This window comes from Mirounga leonina, unplaced genomic scaffold, assembly GCF_011800145.1.
Source record: "Mirounga leonina isolate KUSES-001 unplaced genomic scaffold, KU_Mleo_1.0 Mir_418, whole genome shotgun sequence".
In the NCBI taxonomy this organism is placed as follows: Eukaryota; Metazoa; Chordata; class Mammalia; order Carnivora; family Phocidae; genus Mirounga; species Mirounga leonina.
Window position 1 is genome coordinate 24,046,076 of NW_023270739.1, and position 16,987 is coordinate 24,063,062.

The 16,987-nt window shown below is 42.3% G+C and overlaps 1 protein-coding gene across 1 annotated transcript in view; it reads left to right on the forward strand.

Annotated features, from left to right (window-relative positions):
* The first annotated feature begins 7,723 nt into the window (after nucleotides 1-7,723).
* Nucleotides 7,724-16,987, forward strand: part of EEA1 (early endosome antigen 1) — a 127,923-nt gene continuing 118,659 nt past the window's right edge. Inside the window, exon 1 of the mRNA XM_034987850.1 lies at nucleotides 7,724-7,982. Within this exon, the coding sequence (XP_034843741.1) occupies nucleotides 7,959-7,982 (24 nt within the window). The 5' untranslated portion in view covers nucleotides 7,724-7,958. The remainder of the gene's footprint in view (nucleotides 7,983-16,987) is intronic.

Genomic DNA, 16,987 nt, shown 5'->3' on the forward strand with positions numbered 1-16,987 from the left:
CCTTCCTTCCTTCCTTCCTTCCTTCCTTCCTTCCTTCCTTCCTTCCTCAACAAATATTTATTGAGCACTGTTTTAGTTATTGAGGATACAGCAGTAAACAAGAATGAAGGTCCTTATAGTCAGGGAACTTACATTCTTGTTGGAGAAACATAAATAGACAAACAAGAAAAGTCAGAAATGATAGTTTTCTCTGCTATGCAGAGAATTAAAATGGGTGATGTGATAGATTGGAGACGACATTAGATGAGGTGTCTCATGAAGATATCTCTGAGGATGAGGTTTTTTTTTTTTAAGTTTATTTATTTATTTTTTTAGTAATCCCTACACCCAATGTGGGGCTCGAACTCATGACCCCAAGATCAAGAGTCACATGCTCTTCTTTTTTTTTTAAAGATTCCATTTATTTATTTGACAGAGAGAGGGAGAGAGACAGCGAGAGAGGGAACATAAGAAGGGGGTGTGGGAGAGGGAGAAGCAGGCTCTCTGCCGAGCAAGGAGCCCAATGTGGGGCTTGATCCCAGGACCCTGGGATCATGACCTGAGCCGAAGGCAGATGCTTAACGACTGAGCCACCCAGGTGCCCCAAGTCACATGCTCTTCTGACTGAGCCAGCTAGGTGCCTCTGAGGAGACTTCTGAGGTACAACATGAATGCCATGAAATTAACCACAAAGGCTCAGGCAACAATATTTCCTTTTTTTTTTTTTTAATAAGTTGTCTTTTATTTCAGGTGATTTTTAAAAAAAATTTAAATTCAACTAATTAACATGATGTATTATTTGTTTTACAGGTACAGGTCTGTGATTCAGCAGTCTTATTTAATATCCAGTGCTCATTACAATACATACCCTCCCCGATGTCCATCACCCAGATACCCCACCCCTCCACCCCTCACCCCTCCAGCAACCCTCAGTTTGTTTCCTATGATTAAGAGTCTCTTATGGTTTGTCTCCCTCTCTGGTTTCATCTTCTTTCATTTTTTCCTATCTTCCCCTATGATCCTCTGCCTTCTTTCTTTCTTTTTTTTTTTTTAAAGATTTTATTTATTTATTTGAGAGAGAGTGAGAGAGAGCATGAGAGGGGAGAGGGTCAGAGGGAGAAGCAGACTCCCCACTGAGCGGGGAGCCCAATGTGGGACTCGATCCTGGGACTCCAGGATCACGACCTGAGCTGAAGGCAGTTACTTAACCAACTGAGCCACCCAGGTGCCCCTTCTGCCTTATTTCTTAAATTCCACATATGAGTGAGATCATAGGATAATTGTCTTTCTCTGATTGACTTATTTCAGTTAGCATAATACCCTCCAGTTCCATCCATGTCATTGCAAACAGCAAGATTTCATTTTTTTGATGGCTGAGTAGTATTTCATTGTATATATATATATATATATACAATGAAATATGATATATATATATATATCACATCTTCTTTATCCATTCATCTGTCGATGGACATCTGGGCTCTTTCCATAGTTTGGCTATTTTGGACATTGCTGCTATAAACATTGGGGTGCAGGTGCCCCTTTGGATCACTACATTTGTATCTTTGGGGAAATACCCAGTAGTGCAATTGCTGGGTCATAGGGTAGCTTTATTTTCAACTTTTTGAGGAACTTCCATACTGTTTTCCAGAGTGGCTGCACCAGCTTGCATTCCCACCAACAGTGTAGGAGGTTTTCCCTTTCTTTGCATCCTCACCAACATCTGTCATTTCCTGATTTGTTAATTTTAGCCATTCTGACTGGTGTGAGGTGGAATCTCATTGTGGTTTTGATTTGTATTTCCCTGGTGCCAAGGGATGTTGAGCACTTTTTCATGTCTCTGTTGGCCATTTGTGTCTTCTTTGGGGAAATGTCTGTTCATGTCTTCTACCCATTTCTTGATTGGATTATTTGTTCTTTGGGTGTGGAGTTTGATAAGTTCTTTATAGATTTTGGATATTAGCTCTTTATCTGAGATGTCATTTGCAAGTATCTTCTCCCATTCTGTTGGTTGTCTTTGATTTTGTCGACTGTTTCCTTTGTTGTGCAAAAGCTTTTTATCTTTATGAAGTCCCAAGAGTTCATTTTTGCCTTTGTTTCCTTTGCCTTTGGAGATGTGTCTAGCAAGAAGTTGCTGTGGCTGAGGTCACAGAGCTTGCTGCCTGTGTTCTCCTCTAGGATTTTGATAGATTCATGTCTCACATTTAGGTCTTTCATCCATTTTGAGTCTATTTTTGTGTGTGGTGTAAGGAAATGGTCCAGTTTCATTCTTCTGCATGTGGCCGTCCAATTTTCCCAACACCAGTTTTTGAAGAGACTCTTTTTTCCATTGGATATTCTTTCCTGCTTTGTCGAAGATTAGTTGACCATAGAATTGAGGGTCCATTTCTGGGTTTTCTATTCTGTTCCATTGATCTATGTGTCTGTTTTTTGTGCCAGTACCATACTGTCTTTTTTTTTTTTTTTTAAGATTTTATTTATTTATTTGACAGAGAGAGACACAGCGAGAGAGGGAACACAAGCAGGGGGAGTGGGAGAGGGAGAAGCAGGCTCCCCGCAGAGCAGGGAGCCCGATGCAGGACTTGATCCCAGGACCCTGGGATCATGACCTGAGCTGAAGGCAGTCGCTTAACCAACTGAGCCACCCAGGCGCTCAGTACCATACTATCTTGATGATACGGCTTTGTAATAGAGTTTAATGTCTGGAATTATGATGCCACCAGTTTTGGTTTTCTTTTTCAACATTCCTGTGGCTATTTGGAGTCTTTTCTGGTTCTGTACAAATTTTAGGATGATTTCTTCCATTTCTTTGAAAAAAGTTGATGGTAATTTTTAAAAAATATTTTATTTATTCATTTATTTGAGAGAAAAAGAGAGAGAGAGAAACAGCATGAGAGGGGAGAGGGTCAGAGGGAGAAGCAGGCTCCCTGCTGAGCTGGAAGCCCGATGTGGGACTCGGTCCCAGGACCCTGGGATCATGACCTGAGCCGAAGGCAGACGCTTAACCAACTGAGCCACCCAGGCGCCCCAAAAGTTGATGGTATTTTGATAGGAATTGCATTAAATGTGTAGATTGCTCTAGGTAGCATAGACATTTTCACAATATTTTTTCTTCCAATCCATGAGCGTGGAATGTTTTTCCATTTCTTTGTGTCTTCCTCAATTTCTTTCATGAGTAGTCTGTAGTTTTTTGAGTACAGATCCTTTGCCTCTTTGGTTGGGTTTATTCCTAGGTATTTTATGGTTTTGGGTGCAATTGTAAATGGGATCGACTCCTTAAGGGAACACTATTTCCTAAATACGAACTAGTTGGCACAAAGGCAGGAATGACCTTAGTGCAACTGAGGAATAAAAGTTCATTGAGGCTGAGACATAGTAAACCAACGGGAGAGTGTTATAAATGGAAGGCAGAGAAGTGGGCAGGGCCAGATCAACAAGGTGTGTGAGCCAGGATAAAGTATTTGGATTTTATTGTGATTGTGATGGGAAGCTTCAATTAAGGAGGACAGTGATATTATTTGATTTACATTTTTAAAAGTTGTTCTTTGCTGCTGTATAGTTTATGGATTATAGGGAAGCCAAAGTAGAAATAGGGAGACCAACTGGGAAACTCTTAATGGTGGTCTGGACAGGAGATGAAGGTACTATGGACCAGGGGGATAATGGAAAGAAGTGGCAGATTTAGGATATGCTTTGGGGGAAGACCTATCAGGATTTTCTGGTGGATTGGCTGGAAGAAGGGGAAGTGATAAGATAAAGAGAGAAATCAAAGATAACTCCAAGATTTTTGGTTTAATCCTACTAAGTTCCTGGTGGTAGTATATACTGAGACAGGAAAACTGGCAGAGAAGCAATTTTGAAAATAAAAATGAAACAGCTTTGTTTGGGCCATGTTAAGTTAGAGATGCTCATTAGATCTCCAAGGAGAACTATGTAGATGGTTTGTTGTGCAGGTCTGGAAATCTGGGGAGAGGTCAATGCAGATGATACAGGCTTGGGGGTCTTGGGCAGACAGTTGAGATTTAAAGCCAGGAGACTGGTTGAGATCACCTCTAGGCTGTGGGGGACAGATAAAAAGAGGGACCCTAGAACAAAGCAGGGGCACTCTAACATTAAGTTATGCAGTAGAAAAGTCAAAGGGGTCTGAGAAGGAATGATCATTGAGGAGAAAAGCCAGGAAGTGTATTGTCAAGGAAGCCAAGAGAATAAAATAATTTGAGGAGAGAATGGTCAACTGTTCTCAATGTAAACAAGAGTCAAATAAAGTCAAAGCAATAAAGTTGTTCGTGGATTAGGCAACAAGTGGGTCATTAACATTAACCTGAGCAGTCTCATTGGAGTAGGTGAGGAGGCTTTTTTTTTTTTTTTGAGAAGGAGGCTTGATTGCTTGATTGGAGTGGCCTAAGAAGAAAAGGCAAGGCAAGACAGTGAAAGCACCCCAGATGTAGAAGCCATTTTGGACAAAGAAAGAGCAGAGAAGAGAAAGCAGACCAGGCAAGGGAAACAGGGTTGCTGCAGGCAGTGGGGAGTGCCTCTCTGAGCGCTGCGCTATTAGGGTGAGGTGAGCGCGGTAGCCCCCGCTGCACGTGTGGGCCTCTAGCGCCCTTCCCCTGCTCCGGTGTGGCACACGGTGGGTGCTTCGGGTTCTGCCACATGAAAACAATGGACAAAGAAGAGAAAGGGGAAGAAGTTAAGCATATTCATAAGATGGGGAGCTATAAAGTTGGATCATGGACTTTAAGTTAGATTTTGATGGAAATGAGGATCTAGAAATGATTGACAGTAAGAAGGTGAGAGGAGCCAATGGGCTGGAGATCTTGATGGAGTAAAAGAATTAATGGAATATGAATGTAAGAGAGCTGAATAGACAGGGATTAGTGGCCAGGCAGGGTAAGCAGAGCAGTTATGTGTGGGAGCTGCTAAATTAGAGACATTATTATGTCTCACCCATTGCTTATTTACTTTTGAGCAATTAAGCTCTCTAGGGTCTTATCCCAGTCATATCATAAGCTGCAGGGGAGCATGCAAGCCTTTGAATAACCCATCTAGCTGAACAGATTGAGAGTGTCTTACATGATTAGGCAAAAAATTCCACAGGAGAACTCCAATGTAGAAGGCTTTAGCATGTGACATTAATAAGCAGCTTTAAACTAAATTAACTTTTGAATAATAAAAAAAAGAAACAAATATCACTTTAAATGGGAAAAAAGAAAACCTGTTTCCTTTCTCTATTTACAACACACCTTTTTTTAGGATTTTTTTTTCATTTTTAAGTAATCTCTACATCCAACGTGGGGCTCAACCCACAACCCCAAGATGAAGAGTCACCTGCTTTACTGACTGAGCTGGCAGGTGCCCCTACGTATAACATTTCTAACACCTAATGTGTGGGGTTTTATTCTATACCAAGTGATTTGCCAATTCTCTGGACTCCAATTGGGTGTCCTACAATTAAATTCAATTCTGATACTAACTACCTGGAGTTAGTGCAGACCCTCCAAGTTCAGGGCTCAGTCCTACAGGATTGCCCCCCACCCCCCAACTTCAGACACCAGTCACAAGTTCCAGGTTGTCACCTTTGCTTTGGACCAACTGGCTATAGTTCCCACAACACCCTTCTCAGGTTTGATAATTCGCTGTAACAGCTCACAGAACTTAGGGAAACACTTTACTTACCATGACTGGTTTGTTATAAAAGATGCAAGTCAGGAGCAGCCAAGTGGAAGGGATGCATAGGGCAAGATATGGGGGAAGGGGAACAGGATCTTCCCTGTTCTCTTCTGGCACATCATCCTTCTAGTATCTTGATGTGTTCACTGACCTGGAAGCTCTCCAAATCTCATAGTTTAGGTTTTTTATGGAGGTTCTATTACATAGCCAGGATTGTTGAAATCAGTGACCATTAGTGATTAACTGTTCCAGCCTTTCTTCCGTCCTGGAGGTGGGGGGATGGTCAGCATGAAAATTGCAACCTTCTAATCATGCCATGATCTTTCTGGAGATTAGACTCCATTCTAAAACTATCTAGTGACCCCCAACCAGTTGCCTCATTAGCATACAGACACTCTTATCCCTGTGGCTGTTCCAAGGGTCTTAGAAGCTTTGGCGTCAGGAATCAGGGTCAAAGATTAAATATTAGAACAAAAGATGCTCCTAGCACCCTTTCAGTCAGGAAATTACAAGGGTCTTAGGAACTCTGTGTCAGGACCTTGGTACAGAGACCAATATTATATTTATTATGCCACATAGTTTTATCACCCTACGTTGGTCAAAGTATTTCCCATGTTGTCTGAAAATAAAGCACCTGTCTCTGGAAAGATGGAAAGTGTGTGCTTTGCTATGTTTGTCTGGAAATATTTAAATGCATCGTTATCAATAGTGATTAATAATGTATTAGTTGTAGGTACTACTATTTTGCTGCACTATGGACACACACACAAAAAACAGAACATGTCTAGAATAGAAACATATTACACCATATAATACTTTATGAAACATTTTACATTAACTCATTTGAAAATATTTGCTGCACCTTTTCAAACGATATGGAAGAAAGCACTCCATTCATGCTTGGGTAGCTCTCCCAGCAAGGTCAATTGCATTATTCCGTTTCTTTCCTTATTTAAACAATATTAAAGTTTTCTCTCTTCCTCCCAGGGTAAAACGCCTGAACCTCAAAACCTGTGAATGCTAGCAGAAGGGTGGGACTTCCCAGCTGTGACTTTTTTTTTTTTTTTTTTAAGATTTATTTATTTTAGAGAGAGGGAGAGTAGCTCACACCACCCGGAGATCACAGACCTAAGCCGGAGATCCAGAGTCCCACGCTTAACTGACTGAGTCACCCAGGCGCCCCCAGAGCTGTGATTTTTGAGTTTAAATAATGACGTGGTGCCTGGAAGTCAATTTGAAGTCCACGTCCTGTTTATCTGTGACCTTATTATTATTTTTTTTTATGAAACAGACGCATTAATGTTGATTCACTTTTTATGACTATTATCAGAATAGGACTTAATATTCCTTAGGGGAATGGGCCACGCAAGGGCTTTAGAAAGAGAAAAGTGTAACATGTTAGCGACATCAGTCAATTAAATATTGATGCTATGGTCCAAAAAGGACAACCCTAAACTTCTCTTGCCAACTCAAATTCCAGTTTCTTCCCTATTCTTTCTTCTGATTCTTTACTTTCTCTTTGGCTGAAATTAGAAGCAAGGGAGCAAAGAAACCGACGGTTGAACAAAGAGGAGGGAAGCCCAACAGGTTAATCGTGGCTGCGATTCTATCCTTTGCTTTCACCCAGGGTCTAAGCGCTCCCAGCAGAAATGAGGATCCCGTCCAGGCTAGGTCAAGACCAGGGTCATGGTGACAAATTTTACAAAGCAGACTGAGCTGCTGCCTCAGGTACCCACCCCCCGAACCCCTCCTCCCGCCGAGGTCAGGGACATCCCCAGGCCTGGACCTGGTCTCCCCACCCGCCTCCCCGGCGGGCTCGCGGCCGGCGCGCGGGCACGGCCTCTGACGGAGCGCGGGCGTGCGCTCGGCCGCCGCGGCGTCCCCTTGCCCGCCGGAAGGAGCGGCGGCGCCAGCGTCCTGCCGCCTGTCCGTCACGCAGCCGCCCACGCCGCCGCCGCTTCCGATTGGTCGCAGTTCCGGGCCAGGCCCCTTGAGGCCCCGCCCCTCGCGGATGGACAGACCGGGAGGGCGTGGCGGCGGTGGGCGGGTCCGCCCAGCTGTCAGTTACGGGGGCGGCCCGGCCGGCGGGCGGGCGCTCGCAGGCTACCTCGTCGCTTGCTGGCGCGCGCTGCCTCTCACCGCCTGTGGGGAAGTCGGGGCCGCCCGAGCGGCTCCCGCCACCGTCTAGCCCCGACCTCCTCCCCCGTCCCTTCCCGACTCCGTCTCTCCCGCTCGCGCTCCCCGGAGTAGTGAGTGGTCCCGCGTAGGGTCCGGAGAGTCACCGCGGCGGCCCGGGTGGTGTTTAAACCATGTTTAGGAGGATTTTGCAGAGGGTAAGAGAGTGAAACCGTCTTTCCGGCAGCACGTGAGCCGGAGAGCCCGAGCCGGGGCTGCGGGCGCCGCCGCCGCGCTGAGGAGCCGAGGCGGCGGCCCGGGTGCCGCTCCTTGGCGCGGGCTCCTTCCTTCTGTAGGCCCCGCAGCCCGGGAGGTGGTTAGGCCTCGGCCGTCCGGCCCGGGGGCGGGCCGCGGGGGCAGGGAGGGCGGGTGGGGCAGGCAGGCCGGAGCCCGCGCGGGCGCCGAGTCCCCGGGCGGCCCCGCGCGCCCAGGCCCGGCGTCGTGCTCCCGCGCGGGGCTGTCAGTGAGAGGGGCGGCGGGGCGGGAGGGTGTGGTGCCGGCGCGTTCCTTCCAGCTCCGGGAATGGCAGTGCGAATGGAGAGTTAGTGCCTCCAGCCGGGTGGAGAGCGCCCCGCGGGAGATTGCGGGAGGCTTGCTCAGCCTCTCCCCCTCCCCGCCCACCGCGCCCCCCAACTTTGCTCGCACCTGCCACATTCGGCTGCGGTTTTGCAGGGTAATGTGGTGAAAGCCGGCCTAGCTCAGGCCCAACCGTGGTACCGACACTTACTGGCAAAATCAGCTGAGAAGGAAGATATTACTCACTGTTGGAAACTTTTCCCCCCCCAATTAAAAATGCGTTTCGCCCTTTCAGCCCAGTACCTTTTTTGAGCTCTCCAAGAATAAATTCGCAGGAAGCTTCATCCAGTGACAGACACTTAACTCCTTCACTTTCTGCCAGTGCTCTTATCCCTATTCGATAGCTGGAAAAACCTTAAGATATAAAGACAAGAGCATTGGAAAGCTGTATGTGTATTGTTTAGAAATCAGTCCCTAGGATAATAGAGTATCATTTCCTACAAGAGTTGCTGTACTCAAGTTTTTGTTTTGGGTAGCCTTTTATTTTTAAACTGATAGGGTGCAACAAAATGTAAATGATTGCAAAGTTGGGCCAAACTCAGTTGGTTACTGAGGGAGTAGAATAACCAGTTCAAAGGACAAAAGAAATGAGTGAATTTGTAGTATTCAGTCAAGGAATGTGCCAAAGACAGTTGAGTCATCCACTGTATAGAAAGGGAGTGTTCTTGGATCCTGCGTAGCTTTGTGAAATGTTCAAGTCATGTGAAACTTGGTCATATATCAGGGGGAGAAATAGGTAACTTTTGTGTCTACCACCCTGTATTGACATCTGATGATTTTTTGCAGTGGTTTTTTAAAATCTCGATGAGCTGATGATTTTGGCAATAGCAAGGGCATGCCCTTTACTCTTGCCGTCAGTTCCTGTGTTCAACAGTAAAGACATCTGTGCATGATTTACTTGTTGTACTTGGAGATTTTTCTTCTGTCGGACCTGGAGGAACTGATTACCTCATGCCTCAGACTGTCTTTCTCTCATAGTTCCACATCTGAAAATTAGTTTGCCTATGGTTTGCTTTAAAGTTTATGAATAAAATGAAGTGTTTACTGACTTAAGCGTAGCTTCTGGTAGGGGTGCCTGGCTGGCTCAGTCCCGGGAGCATGCGACTCTTGACCTTGGGGTCATGAGTTCAATCCTCATGTTGGGTGTAGAGATTATTTAAAAAAACAAAACAACAACAAAAAAACTTTGAATAAAAGAATAGCTTCTGGTAGTTATAGATTAATTTTCAGAAATACGGGATGCTTTCCAATACTCTTGGTTTAATGTTGTTAAGCATTACCATTGTATAAGGATCATTTTTATATAAAGACCATGTGTTGGTGCATACACAACTGTTACAGAAGTTTCTATTGAAATTGCAAAATTGAAATTCTGATTATTGCTGAGATGTGATGTGGGATCATCACATGTGAATAAGTCACTTGACAACTGACTTTCTTAACCAAGGTACTATTGACGTGTGTGACTGGATAATTCTTTGTTGTTGGTGGGGGGGCTGTTCTTTTGCATTCTAAGATGTTCAGCAGCATCCCTCTGGCTTCTACTCACTTCATGCCAGTACACCCTCTCCCCCATCCCTTTCCTCTTTTGTGACAACCAAAATTATCTTCATGCTTTACCATATGTTTCCTAAGGACAAAATTGCCCCTGATTGAGAACCACTGTGTTAAATGTGTATACTCTTTTAATAGGAAAATTTGAATTGTTTCTCACAGTTACTTTTATACCCCTGTATATTTATAGTGAGTGTCAGGAAACACCAAACTTATGCAAGGGACTGGGAAACAGTTAAGAAGGTATGGGTCCTGCCTTTAAAACTCACAGCCAGGTAGGGGAAGTGGACATCTAAAAGTGATTACAATGCTCTGTAATAGAAGAATGAAGAGTGCCCTGAGTGCTACTCTGTGTGAGGGTGTTGGGACCATCAGGACAAGCTTCTGGGAGGAGGTCATATTCTCAGCTCCAAAGAAGGAAGAGCATGTCAGGCAGAGGGAGCAGCAAATGCCAAGGCATGAAGTCATGAAAGGGGCAGGTAATAGGAGGAGGAGTGTGAACAATTAAGTTTAGGAAGTGAAATGATGTGCAGGGATTAGTGGGAGATGAAGCTGCATGGGTAGCTACAGACTAGATCCCTAGAGGATCTAGAGTCCTTTCAGAGGAGTTCAGCATTTATCTTGCAGATGGGTCAGTGTTAAATCTCAGCATGTAATAGGGGCATTTTGATAAAAGCCTTAAAGAAATCTGGTGATTTGTATTACTAGTTTAGAACCTACCATATACATTTTATTAAGTCCACAGGTGGTATTTACTAGCAAGTATAACTAGAATCTTTACATTATGTAACGTGACAACCATTTTATTTTACCCCACACTGATAATCTTGTTTCTCAGCAGAGGTAATAAAATACAAGATTAAGATGAAAGTTGCTAATTTAGAGATTCGTTTGAAATGGTCTCCATGCTTTGAAATTATATTGCATTCTTTTAACGTTCTGTTTTTAGATGACCTTTTCCTTTTAACTGTTGTTATTTTCTTCTGAATAGTGTCCTTTAAAAAAGCATTTTTGAAAGAAGATAGAGACAATGTGCTTACAATCAGTTGTAACTCAGAGTGTTTGAATATCACCAGTAAGGTCCCAAGGGTACTTTACAGAAAATTTGTTTCTGGTTTTTCTCCTCCTCTTCCTTCTTCTTTTTTTTTTCCATTAGCTTATTAAAAGTTGTCTTTTTGAGGCTTGAAAGGGTCTGAATTAGAAAAGAAAAATTTTAAGGTAGTTCCAGTATGTATGTGTTAACTATTTTGCTTAATGGTCCTTTGAAGAGAACTATGAATTTGAAGTGCTTGATGACCATGGTGCACCCGGCTGGCTCATCCTGGAGCATGTGACTCTTGATCTCAGGGTTTTAGGTTCCAGCCCCACATTGGATGTGGAGATTACTTAAAAATAAAATCTTTAAAAGAAAGAAAAAATAAAGTGCTTGATGACCAGACAGAATAAATGATCAGTATTTAGTACTTTAGGCAGTTTGTAAACTTTATTGCTATTTCTTTCTTAAGAAATTTACTCTTAGTGTATTAGATTTCCTTTCACTGGTATATATCAATAACATTGCCAAAGAAAACAATGGATTTAATTATTATAGAATTGTAGAAATAAAAGGCTTTTTTTTTTTATGGTCAGCAGGTCTGATTTTAAAAACGAGGAAGTAAAAACAGATTAACTGATATCTAAGGCAACACAGTTAGTAGATGTCAAAACTGAGACAAGAGCCAAATTTTCCCAGCACAATCCATTTCCCTTTTTCTGGCACCTTGTTACCCTTTCCTCCACTACTCAAATTGATAATGGTTAGCACTGTGCTAATCACTGTGGAAGATAGGGGGAAAATACGAGACCTAACTTCTTCCTCAAGGATATGATTAAGTGCCAAAGAAAATGATATAGACAATGAAGGCTGTAGTAATACAGGGGAGGAAAGATCGGAACCAGCCTGTGTGAGCGGGGAGTCTTGGAGAAAATGAGCATGAGACAGGGTTTTGAAGAATGTGTGTGTTTAGGAGAGGTCTTAGAGAGGAAGGTTTCTTTTTAGGAAGGAGGAACAGTATAAGCAAGACACAGAAATGGGAATAAGTTCATTCTTCCTGCCCTCCCTTTTTCCTTTGCATATAGCCTTTTAATAAACAGATATTTATAACACTTGCTTTGTGCTAGAAACTGGGGATACAGCAGTGAATAGGATACAGTCCTTACCCTCAAGTAGCTTAAACCAAGTGACTTTTAGAGATAAGAGATATGTTTAGAGCAGAAAGAAATTGAGAAAGACATTTGCAAAGATAATGTGGCACCCCATTGTGGAGATTCTTGATTGTCTAGCTCAGCCCTGTTCAGTGCAAATGTGAGTTACATACATAATTTAAAGTCTCTCTCTCTCAAATAAATAATCTTTAAAAACGACAACAAAAAAGGGGCGCATGGGTGGCTCAGTCTGTTAAGCATCCAACTCTTGGTTTCTGCTCAGGTCATGATCTCAGGTTCTTGGGATCAAGCCCTACTTTGGGCTCTGTACTCAGCGGGAAGTCTGCTTGGGATTCTCTCTCTCCCTCTCCCTCTGCCCCTACCCTCGCTCGTGAACTCTCTCTCTTAAGTAAATAAATAAATCTTAAAAAAAAAATAAAGTTTCTAGTAGCCACATTTAAAGTAAAAAGTGAAATTAATTTTTAAAATATATTTCTTTTGACCCAATATATTTAAAATATTCAACATGTAATCAGTATAAAAATTATTATTCAGATATCTTACATTCCTTTTTTTTTTTTTTTGACTAAGTCTTTGAAATCTGGTGTGTATTTTGCATGAGCAGCATGTCTCAATTTGGACTAACCATATTTCAACTACTCTACAGCCCCATGTCAATAATGGCTATTGTATTGGATGGTGCAGGTCTAGTTGAGTTCATATATAACTTTTAACTTTTTATTTGGAACTAGTTTCAAATTTATAAAAAGTTGCAAGAATAAAATAATACAAGGGACACTTTCTTCTCTCTTCTCTTACTCTCTGTCATTTTTTTTTTTTTTTCTGATTGATTTGAAGATCAGTTATGGTCTTTTACATCTGAATACTTCAATGAAGAATAGTATATTCATTTACATAACCACAGTATAGTGGTTAACTTAATTAATTTATATTGGTTCACTTGCTATCTATAATTCCAGTTTTGCCAGTTGATCTGGTAATGTCCTTTGTAGCATTTCCCCTTCACCAGTTTAGGGTCTAGTTACGATTAGATATTATATTTAGTTGTTATATTGGTATAGCCTCTTTTCATCACAACATGTCTTTGTATTTTTGAAGAGTACAGATCCTCTCCAGCTTTTTTTCACCTATACTATTCTTCATGTTATTTTTACCTGGTATTTTCTTGTGATTAGATTGAAATTATGCATTCTGGGCCAGAGTGTTGCCTAGAAGATGTGTCCTTCTCAGGTTATCACATCTGGAGGCCCATGATGTCTTTCTGTCCTTCGTAGGTGCTGTTAGTTTTGATTATCTTGTCAAAGGTTAAGGTGTAGTCCAACTTTTTGACTGTATAATATTTTTTCTTCTTTTTGCAGTAAATAGACATCTGCTTATAAGATCATGCAAATATCTTGCTCCTTATCAAAAATTTCCCCTAAATTTAGCATTCATTGTTCATTCTTGCTTCATCTAGTCTTCACCGTAGTGACTGCAAAATGATTTTCCCACTCCAGCATTCCCTTCTTTTTTTTAATTTTTATTATTTATTTATTTATTCATTTGAGACACAAAGATACAGAGAGAGAGAGCATGAGCAGGGGGAGAGGCACAGGGAGAGGGAGAAGCAGGCTCCCTGCTCTGCCAGGAGCCCAATTTGGGGCTTGATTCTAGGACCCTGGGATCATGATCTGAGCTGAAGGCAGACGCTTAACCATCTGAGCCACCCAGGTGCCCCAGCATTCCCTTCTTCTTTACCAGTTGGTCATTGGCTTTCCTGTTTTTCCTTCCCTCTCTCCATCCATCTCTCCTCCTCCTCAGCTTCCTTTTTTTTGCTTTCCTGTTGTTATGGACTCATAATTTCAGTTTTTAAAAATGGTTTATAACTCATCACTGTACTTAATTATTTTGGTGGTCAAACTGTGTCAGATTTGAACAGTGAGAGCCCCTTTCGTGTGGCCCCTATGTTGTTTTGTCATGGTTCTATAATTTTTTTTTTCTTTTTTTTTTTAGCTCTTCCTTACTTTCTGGCATAACAATGTATTCTAAGTTCATCCATTACTCTCTCCCAGCCCTGAAATTGGCCATTTCTCTGAGGAGCCCTATTTCTTTTAGTGGGGAATGGGATTAGAAACCCAGGTCTGGGGTGGCTTTCCTTCTCATTTATTTCAGCAGACAAATTTGACATTTTGAACTTTATTCTTTAGGCATTAGGAAATCATAAGATTTTATTTTTTTTCCATAATTTTTTTAAGGATTTTTATTTATTTATCGAGAGAGAGAGAATGATAGAGAGAGAGCATGAGAGCGAGGAGGGTCAGAGAGGGAGAAGCAGGCTCCCTGCTGAGCAGGGAGCCCGATGAGGGACTCGATCCCGGGACTCCAGGATCATGACCTGAGCCGAAGGCAGTCGCTTAACCAACTGAGCCACCCAGGCGCCCCAGGAAATCATAAGATTTTATTAAGCAGTGAAATATATTTGGTATGTAGGAGAGGCAGAATTTCTCTTTACCTTCTTTGGTGTCTGGCTAGGCCTTACTTGGAATTAAACTGACATGAGGCAGATTAACAGGAGAAAAGGATACAAATTTTATTAAGTTTTTACATATGTATGGGCAGCTTCACAAGAGAATGAGGACCCAAGTAAGTGACAGAACAGGTGTTTACACCTTTTAGACAAAGAAACAATGCATTTGTGAAGAATTAACAAGACAGAGGGGTTTGTGTTGGGGGGTAGTAAATGGTGAAGAAGTAGCCAAGAAGATAAGGGTTAGTTTAACAAGGTTTGTTTATACAGATTTCTCAGCCCCAAATTCTCTGTCTCTGGTGATGAGAATGTCTTTTCTCCTCCCGCTACAGTGAGGATGCCTTTCACATGAGAGTTTTATCTCCTGCTTTCAGGAAGAAAAGAGGGTCAGAGTGTTCTTGTGTACCTGCTGTTTTAGTGCCTTTAATTAAAAATAATCAGTATGCCAAAGTGGCATATTTTGGGGTGACATCCTGGTTTTCTTCAGGCACAAAGTAGGAGTTAATAATATTTATTGAATGTGTATTGAAAAGGAATGTTTTAGGAAGATTTATTTGTCAGTGTTGCATGTGATATATTAAAACCATAGGGGAGTCTAGGCAGAGATCACATAGGAGAGATTTTAATATTTTAGGCACTAAGAAATTATGATTTGCATTAGCGTGATGACAATGTGAGCAGAAAAAAAGGTAATGAATAGGGAAGAAGACCTTTTTTTTTTTTTTTTTTAAAGATTTATTTATTTGAGAGAGAGATTGCGTGGGCATGAGCAGGGGGAAGGACAGAGGGAGAGAAAGAGAAATCCTCACGCTGACTCCATGCTGAGTGAGGAGCCTGACGTGGGGTTCAGTCTCATGACCCTGAGGTCATGACCTGAGCCCAGATCAAGAGTCAGATGCTCAACTGACTGAGCTACCCAGACGCCCGAGGAAGACCTTTTGAACATATCTATTCTTCAGATGTCTAGTATGGGCCCACTGTGTGCTGTGGACACACTGATGAGTAAAAGAGACACGGACCTCTGTGGAGCTTAGTGAAAGAGGAATTTCAAAGAATCCCATAGCTTTTTCGTCACATGGATGAGTCTTAGGAAGGAAAAGCACAGGGAGCCCCAAGAGCGTACAGCAAGAGGGCCCTGATCTAAACTGAGATGTTAGGGAAGGCTTCTCAGATTGGTTACACATTTAAGTTTGATGCAGTTACTACTAATTTATTAAACAAATTTTAAAAAGTGGAATTATTTTCTGTCTGTGTAGATTTACTTTTAGTGTGTTAAGAATAGAGATTGAGGGGTGCCTGGGTGGCTCAGTTGTTAAGCGTGTACCTTCGGCTTAGGTCATGGTCCCAGAGTCCTGGGATCGAGCCCCTCATCGGGCTCTCTGCTCTGCAGGAGGCCTGCTTCTCCCTCTCCCACTCCCCCCTGCTTGTGTTCCCTCTCTCGCTGTGTCTCTGTCAAATAAATAAATACAAAAATCTTAAAAAAAAAAAAAAGAATAGAAATTGAGATTTAAAAGAACCAGGGCTAGAAATGAGTTTTTTCTTCTTATCCTGGTGGTCTTTTGCTTGTGCTAAAGAGACAGTGTGATTCGTGGTTAACAGGCTGAACTCTGGGGCCAGACTGCCTGGGGTGATATTTGTATCCCATTTACTAGCTGAGTAGCTTTGGGCAAGTTATTGATTTCTCTGTGTCTCACTAAAATGGTCATAATGGTATCTGTCTCATAGGACTATTGTAAGGTCTAACTGAATTAATATACGTAAAGGACTTTGACAGTATCTGGCACATACCTCTCTGTAAATGTTAGCTGATGCTAATGTTGGTATTTTGTTGTTGTTGTTGTTATTATTATATACTCCAAATTTCTTCAAGGAAAACTTTTCTTATCACCCCCCCCGCCCTTTTTTAAATCGTGTGGGTGTGGGTGTGTAGACATTCATCATACTATTGGGCATTTATTCTGTGCTAATTACTTTGCTGGGCTTGGGGATTAAAAACTCCTAAGGAGTTTTAGTGGGGGAAACAGATATGTAAATAATTACAAAGTAATGTGGTAAGTGTTAATAGATACATAGAGGAAGAGTTTGTGAGAACAAAAGAAAAAGTAACTAGTCCTGTGAAGGAAGGATTGAGGGGAGACAAGGAATGGGATTGTTGAAGGTCTTGCAGAGGCTAGAAGTGATAGGCAAAGAGGAGCAAGGGAGAGAAGCCATCTTTAGAGACAGGGACCAAGCAAATGCAAGAGCATAAACAGCCTAGCACAGCATTATGGGAGTTGTGAGCTTTTCTGCATGTGAATGGGTGTCGTTGTAAGAGATGAGACT